This window comes from Oryctolagus cuniculus, chromosome 10 (assembly GCF_964237555.1).
Source record: "Oryctolagus cuniculus chromosome 10, mOryCun1.1, whole genome shotgun sequence".
Taxonomy (NCBI): domain Eukaryota; kingdom Metazoa; phylum Chordata; class Mammalia; order Lagomorpha; family Leporidae; genus Oryctolagus; species Oryctolagus cuniculus.
The window spans coordinates 21,598,963-21,617,272 of record NC_091441.1 but is presented as its reverse complement, the minus strand read 5'-3'; the positions used below and the strand labels follow the sequence as shown (position 1 = coordinate 21,617,272).

Here is an 18,310-nt window from a genome sequence, read left to right as displayed (position 1 = left end):
GGCGTCGCGGCTCAATAGGCTAATCCTCCACCTAGCGGCGCCAGCACACCGGGTTCTAGTCCCGGTCAGGGCGCCGGATTCTTTCCCGGTTGCCCCTCTTCCAGGCCAGCTCTCTGCTCTGGCCCGGAAAGGCAGTGGAGGATGGCCCAAGTGCTTGGGCCCTGCACCCCATGGGAGACCAGGAGAAGCACCTGGCTCCTGCCATCGAATCAGAGCGGTGCGCCGGCCACAGCGTGCCAGCCGTGGCGGCCATTGGAGGGTGAACCAATAGCAAAAGGAAGACCTTTCTCTCTGTCTCTCTCTCTCACTGTCCACTCTGCCTGTCAAAAAAAAAAAAAAAAAAAGTTTGTGGGATAAAGTCATGAAAGATAACTAATCTGTTGAAAAGTCCTACTTCATCAAATATTAAATGATGGTGCTAGAAGAAGCTGGTAGATATGTAAATAGAATGTGAAGGAAGTAAAATCTGTGTTTTTTTTTTTTTTTTAAAAATTAGGAGGCTGGCACTATGGTGCAGTGAGTTAAAGCCCTGGCCTGCAGCACTGGCATCCCATATGGGTGCCGGTTCGAGTCTTATCCAGCTCTCTGCTATGGCCTGGGAAAGCAGTGGAAGATGGCCCAGGTTCTTGGGCCCCTGCACCCTCGTGGGAGACCCAGAAGAAGCTCCTGGCTCCTGGCTTCGGATCGGTGCACCTCTGGCCACTATGGCCATCTGCGGAGTGAACCAGTGGATGGAAGACCTATTTCTCTATCTCTACCTCTCTCTGTAGCTCTGTCTTTGAAATAAATAATATAAATCTTTAAGAAAAAGTTAGTATTTACTAAGTGTTTTCCATGTTCTGTATGTATTACTAGTGGCATTACATATATTATCTTAATCTTCATGGCAACTTTCTGAGAGGAAGAAGTTATTAACCATCTTTTTAAAAAAAGATTAATTAATTAATTTATTTGAAAGGCAGATTTACAGAGAGGCAGAGGCAGAGAGAACGGGAGAAAGAGAGAGAGAGAAAGGTCTTCATCTGCTGGTCCACTCTCCAGATGGCTACAATGGCCAGAGCTGCACCAATCCAAAGCCAGGAGCCAGGAGCTTCCTCTGGGTCTCCCACATGGGTGCAAGGGCCCAAGGATCTGGGCCATCCTCTACTGCTTTCCCAAGCCATAGCAGAGAGCTGGATCAGAAGTGGAGTGGCTGGGTCTTGAACCGACTTCCACATGGGATGCCAGTGCTGCAAGTGGCGGCTTTACCCACAATGTCATGGCACCATCCTCTAATCAACTTTTACCAATGGAGAAATTGCGGTCTAGAGAGGTCACTGTGTCCAGATCATATAGAAGGGTCAGGGTTTGAATACAAGCCATCTGATTGTAAGTTAGTGTGCTTTCTGTTATCATTTTTGCTGTTGTTGACTAAAATGCACCTTTATGATTTCTATACAGAGCTGAGAAATAGGTGAGAAATAGGCTTTAACTGCCATGCCACAGTGCCAGCCCCACTTTTTTTTTTTTTTCCTTATTCATGTTCAGCATACAGTAAAATAGTACTGTGGTGGAATAAGACCATGCCAAGATGGCTGCTGGCAAGCAAGCGTCAGTTACTCAGGAATGGCTTCAGAAACCACCTGGCAATGGAGCCTTCCTGGGAACAGGCTGTGATTTCTTAGGGCAGAAACTACCCCTTGACCGGATTGGCTGCCTTGGCTATATAAGCTGCTGTACCAACTGAAATAAATGAGTTTGTGAGCTGCTCGCCTCTAGCCTGCTTTCACCTGACTCCCGGTGTCTGTGGTGACGCCGTGCCTCTTGCCCCCACCACGCTGCTCCTCTCAGAACGAATCCACAGCAACACAGTACTGAGTTTTTCTTTGGGATTACTATTTATTATTGGCTTGGAGACTTCATTTGTTATAGCAGAGCAAAGTGTGAAGAACCACAGGCTCTGGAGCTGGGCTGCCTGGGTTCTGTTTTGGGCTTTATCACTTCTCACTTTGTGACTCTGTGTCTCCATTTGTGTCTGTGAGAAGGCAGGGATATTTGTAATGACTTCACAGTTCTTGTGAGGAGTAACTGACATGGTGAATGTGAGTATTTATACCTGGCACTCAGGAAGTTCTTCAGAATTAACCATCTAATGGCCATGGTGCAGTCTGTGTGTCCTGGGACTTTTTTAGATCAGCTTTTATGTTTGACCTTTCTTTGTTTGGGCTGACAGCTTGGCATCGAAGGTCAGGATTTGCATTTGGGTTCTATGGCTTGCTAGCTCTGTGTCCACAAAGATGATACTTATTCCCCAATTTCTACCCAGCAACCTCTAAAGACAGTTTTTTGAATTTTGTGATTTTTTTTAAAATTTATTTGACAAGTAGAGTTACAGAGAGAGAGCGAGACAGAGAGAAAGGTCTTCCTTCTGTTGGTTCACCCCCCAAATGGCTACTGCGGCTGGTGCGCTGCGCCAATCCAAAGCCAGGAGCCAGGTGCCTCCTCCTGGTCTCCCATGCGGGTGCAGGGGTCCAAGCATCTGGGCCACCCTCCACTGCCCTCCTGGGCCACAGCAGAGAGCTGGACTGGAAGAGGAGCAGTTGGGACTAGAACCCGGTGCCTATATGGGATGGTGGCGCCGCAGGTGGAGGATTAGCCAAGTGAGCCACAGCACCGGGCCCCTGTGAATGTTTTTAAGTGAAGTGATATACATAAAAGTGCTTTATAAGTTTTGAAGTGCTAAAAAAATACGAGGTACTGAGTCATTAGCTTTTTTTTCCCTTTTTTAAAAAAAATTTATTTAATAAATATAAATTTCCAAAGTACAGCTTTTGGATTACAGTGGCTTTGAGTCATTAGCTTTTCATTAGTTTGAAATGTAAATGTAAATCTATAGGGTAAACACCTGTGTTGCATTTTTAAGTCCCTGAATCTAAAAGTAGTTGTGATAAGTTGGTGATTTTTATTTGGGAGTGATAAATGTTTAAGTGACTAAAATGTACTACCAGGAATAGGAGCTTATTATTTTCAAATGATACAATTTGTCTCCAAAATGAAAACATGCAACATGTTTTAGAGTTGGAGTAGTGTAATATTTGACATTATTCTGGTAACATTTTCAGGTTTGAAAACACAATGGCAGGAAACAGCCTTGTTCTACCCATCGTTCTTTGGGGCCGCAAAGCACCAACACATTGCATCTCAGCAGTACTTTTGACAGATGATGGGGACACGATTGTAACAGGATGCCACGATGGACAAATATGTCTCTGGGATCTTTCAGTAGAATTGGAAGTAAGTATTTGAAATGCCTGTTGTATATTTTAAACCTAAGAAACTATTTATTAGAAAATAATGTTGTTTCAGAAATGTACTTAGGCACAGAATATATTTTCTATAGAATATATTTTGACTAAAATTGGTAGAAGGCAGATTGATTAGTTACACTATTCACCAGAGTTGACTTCTGCTGGCTTTTGGCTATTTTCAAATATGATATCTAAACCTAGGGGCATGTGTTTGTGCAGTGGTTAAGATGGTACTTTGGATGCCTTGTTCCAGTCCTGACTCTGCCTCTCATCCAGCTTCCTGCTAAGGTGCACCTGGAGAAGCAGCAAGTGATGATTCAAGTGATGGGTGCCTGCCACCCATGTGGCATACCTGGATTGATTCAGGCTCCTGGCTTCATTTCTGCTGGTTCATTCCCCAAATGGCTACAATGGCCAGAGTTGGGCTGATCTGAAAGCAGGAGCCAGGAGCTTCTTCCTGTGTCTCCCATGTGGGTGCAGGGTCCCAAGTATGTAGGCCATCATCCTCCATTGCTTTCCCAGGTGCATCAGCAGGGAGATGGATTGGGAGTTGAGCAGACTAATGGGAACCAGCCCTCATGTGAGAAGCTGGCACTGTAGGCGGAGCTTTACCCATTATGCCACAGCACTGGTCCCAGATAACTCTTATTCCTCATATTGGTAATTTTTGTCTTGTCTCTTTTTTGGTTAATCTATGCTAGAAGCATGTCAGTTTTTATTCTCGTTAAATAACCATCTTAACAACTGATAAAGCTATCTCTGGTGGAGCTTTATTCTAGAGCTCGTTTTGCTTCTGCTCTTGAGATGTGTACCATCTGGAGTCAGATGTTCAACAAAGCTCTTTGTCTCTTGAATACCTCCTGCTCTGGATTGAGCTCTGGAAATGTCACAACTTACTGTTTCCAGTCCATTTTCTGCCAGGTCTTCCAGGAATCCCTTTGCGAACTGCCCTCTTCTCTGAGTGGCTTCCTTGTCTCTGATGCTTTGCTGTGCACATTCAGCCTACCTTAATCTTCCGTATACTTTAATCTCTGTCTTCTCAATCCAGGGATTCTGGGAGATTTCTACCACCCTGCAGCATGGCTGCATAAGAGCCGCAGGCTGAAAATCTGGTGATCATAGTTTCCCACACGGTTGTTTCATATATTTTTGTTCTGTTTTCCTACCTCTTATGTGGGAGTAAAGACCAGTTCTCTATTATGATTGAAAATGGAGGGGCCAGCTCTGTGGTATAGCAGGTAGAAACGCTACCTGCAGTGCCAACATCCCATATGAGTACTGGTTCGAGTCCTGGCTGCTCCACTTCTGATCTGGCTCTTTGCAATGGCCTGGGAAAGCAATGGAAGATGGCCCACATGTTTGGACCCCTGCATCCATGTGGGAGACCAGAAAGAAGCTCCTGGCTCCTGGCTTTGGATTGGCTCAGCTCCAGCCATTGCAGCCATTTGGGGAGTGAACCATTGGATGGAAGACCACTTTCTCTCTCTGCATCTGCCTTTCTGTAACTCTGCTTTTCAAATAAATAAATAAATCTTTAAAAAAAGAATATGAGGTTTTCTGGCTTAACTGTGCATATTAAAAATAAATTTCTTTGAGAAATTACTGACAAGAATATTTTTCCCAGTGAAAGTTTATAAATGTCTGTTACGATTTGATTTATGGGAAAGCTTTCTAGGCCTAGTCAAACTATGAACAACAAATTTTTTCTTGATTGTAAGTATACAAGAAAATGACCAAGATATGATTGAATTTGAAAAATTTTCTCAGTTATCACATACTCCGTTAAACAATTACAATACTCTTATGGAATATTCAATTTTGAACATCTTGCCTTAACTAATAAAATGGAATTAATTATTTGCAAAATGGACAATATTAACAGTACAAAAGGGATAAAAAGTTATTATTCATCTTTTGTTTACTAGGATACATGTTGGGCATGTGATCAATTTATTTTTTATATCATGTATGTTATAAATATTTCTATGTATTAAATAGTTAATTAAAATTGTGTTCTGAAGTAACCTAAGGCTCTGAACTAACCTGATCACTAGCGTGCCATTTGGTACAAAGTAAATAAATTTGGGGCTTGATTGCTAGATTGTTTCACTGTGGTGGATATAAAGCCATCCTTATGCACTGTGTCACTGAATCAGTGGTCTTCCTGATCAATGTTGTGGCACAGTAGGTTAAACCCCTGCCTGTGACACCGACATCCCATATGAGCACTGATTAGTGTCCTGCTGCTATCCAGCTCCCTGCTAATGCACCTGGGAATGCAGTGGAGGATGGCCCAAGTGCTTGGGCCCCTTCACCCACATGGGAGACTCAGATGAAGCTCTTAGCTTGGCCTGGCTCAGCCCTGGCTATTCCTGGGATTTGAACTATAGGTGGGAGATCTCTTTCTTTCTCTCTTTCTCTCTCCCTTTCTCTCTCCCTCTCCCCCTCTGCCTCTCCCTCCCTCCCTCCCTCCCTCTCAGTAATTCTGCCTTTCAAATCAATCACTTACTCATTCAATCAATCTTTAGAAAGCTTGTTTTCACTTTATTTGAAAAGCAGAGAGACTAAAAGAGACAGACACTCTCCATCTACTAGTTCACTCCTCAAATGCCTGCTCCAGCCAGGACTTGGGCTAGGCTGAAGCAGGAGCCTGGAACTCCACCTGGGTCTTCCATGTTGGTGTCAGGGACACTAACTAATGTGAGTTTCATTTCTGAATGAAGGAAAACTAAAGATCTTCCACAACAAACAGAAATTGAAAGAATGTGTAACTACTCACCCAGCCCTACAAAAAATGCTCAAGGATGTGCTATACACAGAAACAGGAACATCACCACGAAATAAAATGAATACAGAAAATGACCCAGCAAAAGTACAAAGGAAATCCAAAATATAAAAACAGGACTATTTACAGAGACATGGCAAGGCAAAGTCAGTACTCAACAATAGTTACTCTGAATGTAAATGGACTCAACTCCCCAGTTAAAAGTCACAGACTGAATGGATTAAGAAAGAAAACCCATCTATTTGGAACCTACAAGAAACACTTATTACCAATAAAGATGTATGCAAACTGAGAGTGAAAGGATGGAAAAAGATAATCCATGCTAACAGGAACCGAAAAATAGCTGGCGTGGCCATCCTAATTTCAGACAAAATAGACTTAAACACAAAAACTGTTAAAAGAGACAAAGAAGGACACTAAATAATGATTAAAGGATCAATTCAACAGGAAGATATGATTATTATAAATGTATATACACCTAATTACAGGGCACCTGGCTATTTAAAGAAATATTAAGGGAATTAAGGGGAGATATAGACTCAAATACAATAATAATAGGGGACTTCAATACCCCAATTTCAGCAATGGACAGATCAATGAGGCAGAAAATCAAAAAGAAAATAACAGAGTTAATTGACACCATAGACCATATAGACCTAGCAGATATCTACAGAGCCTTCTACCCTATAGCCACAGAATATACATTTTTCTTTTTTAAATTTTTTTTGACATGCAGAGTGGACAGTGAGAGAGAGAGAGACAGAGAGAAAGGTCTTCCTTTTGCCGTTGATTCACCCTCCAATGGCTGCCGCGGCTGGTGTGCTGCGGCCGGTGCATCGCGCTGATCCGAAGGCAGGAGCCAGGTGCTTCTCCTGGTCTCCAATGGGATGCAGGGCCCAAGCACTTGGGCCATCCTCCACTGCACTCCTGGGCCACAGCAGAGAGCTGGCCTGGACGAGGGGCAACCGGGATAGAATCCGGGACTAGAACCCAGTGTGCTGGTGCTGTAAGGCAGAGGATTAGCCTATTGAGCCACAGCACCAGCCAGAATATACATTTTTCTCAGCAGTGCTTGGAACTTTCTCTAAGATTGACTACATGGTAGACCAGAAAGCAAGTCACAGGAAATTAAAAAAAATATATCAAAATCATACCATGCATCTTCTTGGACCACAATACAATGAAGCTGGAAATCAGCAACCGTAGAATCTCCAGAACATACACAACACATGGAGACTGAACAATACACTCCTGAATGAGCAGTAGGTCATAGAGGAAATCAAAAGAGAAATAAAAAACTTTCTGGAAACAAATGAAGATGACATTATAACATATCCAATTTATGGGATATACCAAAAGCAGTGTTAAGAGGAAAGTTTAGGGGCTGGCTCTGTGGTGTAGCAGGTGAAGCTGCTGCCTGCAGTGCTGGCATCCCATATGGTTGCCGGTTTGAGTCCTGGCTGCTCCAGCTCTGAGCCAGATCTCTGCTATGGCCTGAGAAAGCAGTAGAAGATGGCCCAAGTCCTTGGGCCCCTGCACCCGCTTGGGAGACCCAGAAGAAGCTCCTGGCTTTGGATCGGCGCAACTCTGGCCGTTGTGGCCAACTGGGGAGTGAACCAGTGGATGGAAGACCTCTCTCTCTCTCTGCCTCTCCTTCTCTCTGTGTAACTCTGACTTTCAAATAAACAAATAAACCTTTAAAAGAAAAAGAGGGAAGTTGATAGCAATTGGTGCCTACATCAAGAAATTGGAAAGGCACCAAATAAATGAGCTATCAGTGCACCTCAAGGACCTAGAAAAAAACAGAAAACCAAACCCAAAAATAGTAGAAGAAAATAAAATTAAAGAAGAAATCAACAAAATTGAAACCAAAACAAATAATACAAATGATCAGCAAAATGAAGAGCTGATTTTTTGAAAAAATAAACAAATTTCACACACCGTTGGCCCAACTAACCAACAAAAGGAGAGAGAAGACCGAAAACCAACAAAATTACAGATGAAAAAAGGAAGTGTAACAGCAGACACCACCGAAATAAAAAGAATCATCACATATTACTACAAAGAGCTGAATGTGAACAAGGGAAACCTAGATAAATAAATAGATTCCTAGACACATACAGCCTAACTAAAGTGAGCCATGAAGATGTAGAAAACCTAAACAGAATCATAACAAAGACATAAATTGAACAGTAATAAAGACTCTCCCAACAAAGAAAAGCCCAGGACTCGATAGCTTCACTGCTGAATTCTACCAAACAAAGAAAAACTAACTCCAGTTCTTCTCAAGTTATTCAAAACAATTGAAAGGGAAGAAATCCTCCCAAATTCTTTCTATGAAGCCAGCATTACCTTAATTCATAAACCCGGACATGATGCAACAGAGAAAGACAACTACAGACTAATTTCCCTGATGAACGTGGACACAAAAATCTCCAATAAAATTCTGGCCAATTGAGTTGAATAACACAACAGAAATGTCATTCACCCAAACCAAGTAGGATTTATCTCTGGTATGCAGGGATGGTTCAACATTTGCAAATCAATCAATGTGATACATCACATTAACAAACAGAAGAACAAAAACCATATGATTATCTTAATAGATACAGAGAAAGCATTTGACAATATATCATACCCTGTCATGATGAAAACTCTAAGAAAATTGGGTATAGAGGGAACAATCCTCAACACAATCAAGGCAATTTATGACAAACCCAGTGTCCTGTTGAATGGGGAAAAGTTGGAAGCATTCTTACTGAGATCTGGAACCACACAAGGATGCCCACTCTCACCATTGCTATTCAGTATAGTCCTGGGAATTTTAACCAGAGCAATCAGCCAAGATAAGAAATCAAAGAGATTTAAATCGGGTATGAGAATGTCAAACTATCCCTAATTGCAGATGGCATGATTCTCTATATAGGGGATCCAAAAGACTCCACCAACAGACTATTGGAACTCATTAAAGAGTCTGATAAAGTAGCAGGATATAAAATCACACACACACAAAAACAGCATTTGTATAAAAAGAGAATGCCATAGCTGAGAAAGAACTTCTAAGAACAAACCCATTCACAATAGCTACAAAAAAAAAATCAAATACTTAATACCTTGGAATACATTTTACCAAGAATGTCAAAGATATCAACAATGAGATTACAAACATTAAAGAAAGAAAGGCTGGTGTCGCGGCTCACTAGGCTAATCCTCTGCCTGTGGTGCCGGTACTCTGGTTTCTAGTCCCAGTTGGGGCACTGGTTCTGTTCCGGTTGCTCCTCTTCCAGTCCGGCTCTCTGTTGTGGCCCGGGAAGGCAGTGTAGGATGGCCCAAGTGCTTGTGCCCTGTACCCACATGGGAAACCAGGAGGAAGCACCTGGCTCCTGGCTTCAGATCGGCACAGTATGTCGGCTGTAGCGGCCACTTGGGGGGTGAACCAACAGAAGGAAGACCTTTCTCTCTCTATCTCTCTCTCTCACTGTCTAACTCTGCCTAAATAAAAAAAAAAAAAGAAAGAAAGAAAGAAATAGAAGATACAAAATAAAATGGAAAAATGTTCATGGATTGGAAAAATCAATATCATTAAAAAGCCCCTTCTTCCAAAAGTAATGTACAGATTCAATGCAATACTAATCAAAACACCAAAGACGTTGTTCTCAGATCTAGAATGATGCTGAAATTCATACGGAAACAGGAGACCTCGAATAGCTAAAGCAATCTTATACAACAAAAACAAAGCCACAGGCATCACAATACCAGATTTCAAGACATACTACAAAGCAGTATAATCAAAACAGCCTGGTACTGGTACAAAACAGATGGATAGACCAATGGAACAGAATAGAAACACCAGAAATCAATTGAAGCATCTACAACCAACTTATATTTCACAAAGGAGCTAAAACCACTCCCTGGAGCAAGGACAGTCTCTTCAATAAATGGTGCTTTGAAAACAGGACCACTACCTTACACCTTACACAAAAATCCATTCAAAATGGATTAAAGACCTAAATCTACAATCTGATACCATCAAATTATTAGAGAACATTGGGGAAATCCTTAAATCATTGTCACAGGCTAAGAGGTCTTGGAAAAGACCCCAGAGGCACAGACAAAGCCAAAATTAACAAATGGGATTATATGAAATTGAGAAGTTTCTGTACTTCAAAAGAAACACTCAGGAAAGTGAAAAGGCAACCGACAGATTGGGAGAACTTATTTGAAAATCATGCAACTAATAAAGGATTACTAATCAGAATCTACAAAGAGATCAAGATTCTCCACCACAACGAACCAAACATCCCAGTTAAGAGATGGGCAAAGGACTCAGATTGGTTGGTTGCTTCCTTCCTTCCTTCCTTCCTTCCTTCCTTCCTTCCTTCCTTTCTTCCTTACTGACAAATAGAGTTATATAGAGAGAGAGGCAGAGAGAAAGGTCTTCCTTCTGTTGGTTCACTCCCCAAATGGCCGCTACGTCTGGTGCTGTGCTAATCTGAAGCCAGGAGCCAGGTGCTTCTCCCTGGTCTCCCATGTGGGTGCAGGGGCCCAAGCGCTTGGGCCTTCCTCTACTGCCCTCCTGGGCCACAGCAGAGAGCTGGACTGTAGGAGGAGCAACCAGGACTAGAACTGGCACCCATGTGGGATGCCGGTGCCGCATGTGGAGGATTAACCAAGTGAGGCACGGCACTGGCCCCCAGATATTTTTCAAAAGAGGAAATCCAAATAGCAAACAATCACATGAAAAAATGTTTGGGATCACTAGCTGTCAGGGAAATACAAATCAAAACCACAATGAGGATTCACCTCACCATTGTTAGAATGCTTTCATACAGAAATCAAAAAACAACAAATGCTGGCAAGGATGTGAGGAAAAAGTACCCTAATCCACTGTTAGTGGGAATGTGAATTGGTAAAACCACTTGAAAGACAGTTTGGAGATACCTCAGAAATATGAATATATTCCTACTATATGATCCAGCCATCCCACTCCTTGGAATTTACCCAAGTGAAATGAAATCAGCAAATAAGAGAGTTATCTTCACTCCCATGTTTATTACAGCTCAATTCACAATAGCTAAGATGTAGAATCAACCTAAATGCCGTTAACCAAAGACTGGATAAAGAAATTTTGGGATATGTACTCTTTTGCATACTACATAGCAATAAAATAAAATGAAACCTGATCATTTGCAACAAAATGGATGAATCTGGAAAACATCATTCCCAGTGAAATAAGCCAGTCTCAAAGGGACGAATATCATATTTTCTCCCTGATCTGTGATAACTAACAGAGAACCTAAAAGGAAACCTGTAGAAGTGAAACTGACAGTATGAGAAGCAGTAACTTGAATAGCCATTGTCTTGACTGTCAAGGAAAAGTTTTTAATTGTATTTCTAATTTTTAAAAATTTTTTTTCCTACCTAATACCATTGGTTGAACTCTTTACTTAACATAGAATTAATCATATGTGTATAATGTCAATTGAAAATAGATCCCAGTAAAATATAAACGTGGGAATAAGAGAGGGAAGAGCGGTATAGTTCTGCATACATTCCCATGGACTTACTTCTAAGGGTAAAGCTAAAACTTGCCATGGGACTCCAATTCCCTTTAAGCTGGGTGGTAATAATGCCATCTTATGTGTTAAAGTGATCATAGTAATTGTTATAGTGATCATACAGATAGGATTAAGTGTCAAAGGGATCATATAAATAAGATCAAGTGTCTGGTAATGGCAATAGAATTAACAAAGGAGAGAATTTTCCAACATGGGAAGTAGTCAACACAGTAGGCTAATAGAATGTCAAATGCCCTAAACAGCGCTCTGACCTAAGAATCAGCATTTAAGGCATTCTGGTCTGGCTGAAAAGCCCGTGATAGCATTTCATGCATGTTAAGCCAAGACACTGGGACAAAAAAAAAGTTTCTTCATGAACGATCTCAGTGAGTGAGACCCTAGTGCAGATAAGTGGCCATCAAAGAAGACTATTTTTCTCTGAAGGAAGGAGAGAACTTCCACTTTGCTTATGGCCTTGTCTGAACAAGACGGAGATCATGGACTCAAAAGGCTTCCATAGCCCTTGCAGCTCATGTCAAGAGCTTTGGGTGATCACTGACATCATACATAAGAGTGTTAATTGTTAAATTAACAACAGTGCACTTACTCCCCATGTAGAACCTCTGACCTTAATGAGTTTTACTATGAGAATTAACTGTAAAACTTGTTTTCAAACAGTTCATTATACTTTTTCTGTGTATGTGAGTGTGTATGCAAATTGTTGAAATCTTAGTATAGAGTTGGTCTTTATATAAAGTTAATTAAAAACAAATCTAATGAAGAATGGGATGGAAGAAGGAGGAGGAAGTGGGATGGGAGTGGGGATTGGAAGGTGGGTATGTGGGGAAGAACCACTATATTCCTATAGTTGCACTTAGGAAATTTGTATTCATTAAATAAAAGGTTTCTTTTTTAAAGAAAATATTTTATTTATTTATTTATTTGAGAGGTAGAGTTACAGACAGTGAGAGAGAGTAAGACAGAGAGAAAAGTCTTCTGTCGGTGGTTCACTTCCCAAGTGGCTACAACGGCCGGAGCCATGCCGATCCAAAGCCGGAGCCAGGAGCTTCTTTGGGTCTCCCATGCGGGTACAGGAACCCAAGCACTTGGGCCATCTTCCTCTGATTTCTCAGGCCATTAGTAGAAAGCTGGTTTGGAAGAGGAGCAGCCGGGACTGGAACCGGCGTCCATATGGGATTCTAGTACCACAGGTGGGGGCTTAGCCTACTACGCCACAGCACTGGCCCTGGGAATCTGGATTTGAAGTGGAGAAGCTAGGATTCAAACCAGGCATTTTGTATGAGATATGGGTCTACCAAGCAGTGACTTAACCCTTATGTCAAATTCCTACCTCATAGATACTGCAGTTTTGATTTTTTTTCTTCATAGCTCCTGTTTTAACTTCAAAACTACTTGATAAACTAAGATTGTGGACATTTTATGGATTAGAGTTTACTTTTTTGTTGCTGCTGTTTTTACTCTTTGTTTTTAGTGTTTTGAGCGATTCTTTTTAAATCTAAATCTATATATTTGCATTGAATATTTAATACGATTCCTAATTGAAATATTAACTTTTAAATTTTTACTTACATCAGCATTGTTTTGCTTTTCTAGGTTAATCCTCGGGCTCTGTTATTTGGTCATACAGCTTCAATCACTTGCTTATCTAAAGCTTGTGCTTCCAGTGACAAACAGTATATTGTGAGTGCATCTGAGAGTGGGTAAGTGTTTTCTTTTTGTTTCTTTTTTTTTTTTTTTTTTTGACAGGCAGAGTGGACAGTGAGAGAGAGAGAGACAGAGAGAAAGGTCTTCCTTTGCTGTTGGTTCACCCTCCAATGGCTGCCGCGGCCGGTGCGCTGTGGCCGGCGCACCATGCTGATCCGAAGGCAGGAGCCAAGTGCTTCTCCTGGTCTCCCATGGGATGCAGGGCCCAAGCACTTGAGCCATCCTCCATTGCACTCCCTGGCCACAGCAGAGAGCTGGCCTGGAAGAGGGGCAACCGGGACAGAATCTGGCACCCCGACTGGGATTAGAACCTGGTGTGCCGGCACCGCAAGGCGGAGGATTAGCCTGTTGAGCCACGGCGCTGGCCAGTGTTTTCTTATTTACTTTTATTCTCATACGTCTTTAGTATCAATGTTTTAGTAAATAAGGGAGTTTTTTTTTGTTTCAATTTTAGAGTATTTTCTAAATAAATATTTCCCATTGTTTAAACCTATAGAAAAATATTTGAAATAGCTTTAAGGATATGATTTTCATTTCTATTAATGATTTTATAAAACTTTTCTTGTAATATGATTATGTTCTTTGTTTCACTTTTGAGAAACTCAGAATGCCAGAAAAGTTAAAGCATGATCTTAATACCCTTGTTGTTTTAATTTAGTCAGCAGATTCCCTTGAAATTGTTAAAAAACCAGAATGATGCTAGGCTAGCACAAATTTGGAAAATGAAGCCACGGAAGAATTCATACAGTGACAGTGATTTTTTCAGTTTATTAACATAACTGTGTGTATTCCTGAGTCGTAGAATTTAGCTTGCTTTTGGAGAATTGGTAGTATATTGAACAGTAGTTTTGGGGCCCAGAGTGAATTTTAAAAAGCATTTTTCGTCCTTTGAAAATTGTATATTTATACAATTAAAGAGAGTTGGGGAACTTGGAGAAAGTTCCATAAGCAATTGTTCTCTCTTCTCCGTGATTTATGGATTTGAAGAGAACTTTGTGTAATTCTACAGTACCATATGAGGTAGCATCAGGTAGAAATACAGTATCTGTTGAACAGTTAGAGCATAAGTCACATTAAAATGTTCTAGATTGAGTATTCTTTGAAAAATTATTTCATATCATGTGAGACAAAAGAAAATGGTATCTTAAAGGAAACTCTAATAACCTCAGGATCATTGCATTTTATTAATATTTTTTGTCATATAAGTTATACTTTTACAAAAGGTGAGACTTACTGGTATTTCTGATTTTCAATGTTACATCTTTAGTTTGAGATAGAAGTTGTTTTTTGTATGTACTCAATAAAATTACTAAATATACAGAATCAAAACTAGAATACCATAGTTTACAGAAATTTGAAATTCAAATAAAGTTGATTTTAACTTTTATTTTTTTTATGTTAAATTTTCTAGTTGCATTGATAACAAATGAAAAAGCGTTGTAGTTTAAATTAAAAGCTTATTTCTTGTTTTTGTCTCTTGCTGCTCAGGTATCATGTGGTAGCTCTGCTTCATTTTTATCTGTACTTTAAGGTTCAAGGTGAGGGAACAATAATTATCCAAAGCAGCCACTATTTGGAATAGAAGTAGGAGAGAAAGAGTTCGGTAGGGTCTCACTTGCTCACATCACTTCTAGCCAGAGCTGGTCACTAGCCTCCACCAACTAAAAAGAGCCAGGAGTACGGTCCTATAATGGACCCAGAAAGGGTGTGGTTGGTGTGGGGGGTGGGCAGATTGGAGGGTGGCTTAAGATTGCAGGTGGGAAGACTGTATGTTTTGACAAACAGCCATAATGACAATGGAATAAAAATAGAATGTTAATTTTAAGCTACTGTGACACAGTTGAACAATGCTTTTAAAAATCAGATTCTAATCTTGCTGTATTTTTCTTTTACAGAGAGATGTGCCTCTGGGATGTGAATGATGGCAGATGTATTGAATTTACAAAGTTAGCCTGCACACATACTGGCATACAAGTTAGTATCTATTTCTGGGATTACACACAATTCATTACAAGTACATGACTTAAAACTTTTAAAAACACTGAGCCTGTAAATTTTTATAAGAAAAATGGTGGGGAGGGGCAGTAGGACAAAATGATTAGAATTGGAGTAGGAACGGGATTCGTCCTAAGATGGCAGTTAGGACAAGTAATAAAGCAGGAGGGACCAATCAGGAAAGATTCAGGGTGAGGCAGTGACCACTGCTGCTTCTGCTGGTGTGGGCTCTCCTGGCTGCCCAAGTTAGGCACCTTACTTGGGTAAGTGGTCTCGGCCCTAAATAATGGAATTCCTTATGGTTAAAGCCATTAAAATTCCATTTGTGATTGACATAGATTGACCTACATTTTGGGCCGTATTGTTTTTTATTAGTACAATTGGTTCTTTTTAAGACTCTATAACTTTTTAGAAGAAATGATATGTTGAATATTACATAGAATGTATAGTTCCTGACTTAGGTTCCTGATGTTCTTACTTTTTCATAACTGTCAACTTCTCAATGCTTCAATGTACTTGTTAACTGTGTTGAGAAAACTATGAGGTATAGAGAAAGTACGAGCAGTTATGTTCTCAATGGAAGGGGAAAGGGAAGAGATCTCACATTTATCAAACAAGAGTTGTATAGATATTTCTTGTATTGCGTTTCATTTAATCTCCCCACATCCTTACAAATTAAACGGTAGTGTATCATTTTACATATAAGGAAGTTGAGGCCCAGAGAGATTATATGAGCTATTGAATCTCATAGTGAATCATCCTTGGCACCCTGGTCCCAAATCAGGTCTGTTGATCTCTAGGACTGTGTTTTCTCTTACATCGTACCATTTACTTTAAACCACACAAGATTATTCATTGAGAAATAAAACCTTCTCTACTAACACAAATTAGAGAGTCAAAGGAGAATATTTGTGAGGGGGATGGTAGTTAGTGGGATATGAGTCTTTTGGGATTATTTCTTAGTTTAAAGGCCTTTTAAAATTTACTTTAGTCTTATTAGGGCATGTGCTTTCTTAAAAAGCATATATTGTTTATTTTTATCATATGAAGAATCATCAAAATTTATAGAGAGAAAAGGGATAATAAATCAATGTTGGTTCATGGACTGTAATTTAATTAATTGTATATGAATATCTTGAACTCATTGGATTCAAGTATTTTGACCATGATATAATTTTGATTTATGATTTTAAAATGTTTGTCTTCTACATTAGAGAAAAATTTCTGGATTTGTTCAACATGTCTCCAGTGCCTGCTATTTATCAGATTCTGATTTATCAGGCCTTTGGTATTTCAGTTGGCAGACATCTCTAAGGAGACGATGCTTGTTGACAGATTTGCCAGTGTGGTGGCGGTTTCCTAGGTGTTCTTCACTCTTTTCAGGTCCAGAAGTGGGGTGTTTTGTATATACACAGAAGTGATAAATGTTGGTGACACTAACACTTACTAAAATTGCAAGGAAATGCCAGTTTGTTTAATTAATATTTTGAACACTTGGTTCTCCATTCAAGATGCGCTCTTTCCCAGTATCCAAGTGTCTTGGAGGTTAAATTAGCGACATTAGTTAGGGGTCAGAGACGGTTTGAGAGTATAACTTTAAGTGAAAGGTGACAGACTTGCAGTCAGGCAGTTCTAATACGATATCTCTGCCTGCAGGTGAGAGTTCTTTAGTGATTGCAGTGCACATCTCTCTCCTTCCTGGTACTGGTTGAACACTGACAAGTTTGCTTCTTGGCATCCATCCTTTCTTCCTTGATAGATCAGCCCCTTCTATGGCTCAGGGCTACCTGTAGCCACTATCATATGGGACTGCCTACAGTTCCTGGAACCTCACCTTGAGTGTTTTTTGGGTCAGCCTTCTGAGATCTAGAATGCCGTCTGTGGTAATTTGCATTTTATTCGATGCCATCCCCTTAATCTGGGTGCCACCTTATATTAAAATGTGTTCCACAATCAATGTTTATGCATTCAAAGTTGTACTCCTTCTTTTGAAGGGTATTCCATTATTGAGAGGAATTAGTATTCCTTTACAAACAATGTTTCTATTTCTAAGAGTAGATCTAATGAGCATGGGGACAGATTGGACCAAGATTCCTGAGTTATTTCCCTAGTGTAGAGTAGTTATAGCATTGCCTTCTGTGCTTTACTTCGCCTGCCATTACGAGAATCATTTAGGGGCCAGTCCCTTGGGAAGTAGTAGTCTGGAAATGTCTTCACCTTCTAAAAAATCTTCTAGGAGGATCAGTCTACTAAGAAGCACTGTTTTCAAGGCTTAGGGAAGACAGCTCCTTTGATACTTTTATAGTTATTCTTCTGTTCTTTGGTTGATGGAAACCCATTTATCCTCTTAAGTAATTCTTGACATTAGTAACACATAGATCAAGATTGCACTGGTTCTTCCTCTTTTCTTTGTTGAAGTATAATGAACACTGTGTTTCCATAAGTGTCTTGTGCTCTCGTCTGAAGTAACACACTTAGTATAGTTAGAATTACTTCTTTTTTTTTAAAGGAAGCTGAGATAACATGTTTTTTTTTTTTTTTAAGATTCATTTTATTTATTTGAAAGAGTTACAGAGATGCAGAGGCAGAGAGAGAGAGAGAGAGAGATCTTCCATCCAGGCGTTCACTCTCTAAATGGCAGCAATAGCTAGAGTTGGGCCAATCTGAAGTCAGGAGCCAGGAGTTTCTTCTGTGTCTCCCACGTTGGTGCAGGGGCCCAAGTACTTGGGCCGTCTTCTACTGCTTTCTCAGGCCATAGCAGAGAGCAGGATTGAAAGTGGAGTAAGCTGGCGCCGCGGCTCACTGGGCTAATCCTCCGCCTTGTGGCGCCAGCACACCGGGTTCTAGTCCCGGTCAGGGCACCAGATTCTGTCCCGGTTGCCCCTCTTCCAGGCCAGCTCTCTGCTGTGGCCAGGGAGTGCAGTGGAGGATGGCCCAGGTCCTTGGGCCCTGTACCCCAT

The 18,310-nt window shown here is 40.7% G+C and overlaps 1 protein-coding gene across 4 annotated transcripts in view; it reads left to right on the top strand.

Moving 5' to 3' along the window:
• Positions 1–18,310, top strand: part of WDR7 (WD repeat domain 7) — a 378,155-nt gene that overhangs the window by 16,111 nt on the left and 343,734 nt on the right. For all 4 annotated transcript variants that reach the window (XM_070050123.1, XM_070050124.1, XM_051851193.2 and 1 more), the window contains exons 2-4: positions 3,102–3,273; positions 13,245–13,351; positions 15,251–15,329. In XM_070050123.1, coding sequence (XP_069906224.1) covers positions 3,115–3,273; positions 13,245–13,351; positions 15,251–15,329 — 345 coding nt within the window. In that variant the 5' untranslated portion in view covers positions 3,102–3,114. The remainder of the gene's footprint in view (positions 1–3,101; positions 3,274–13,244; positions 13,352–15,250; positions 15,330–18,310) is intronic.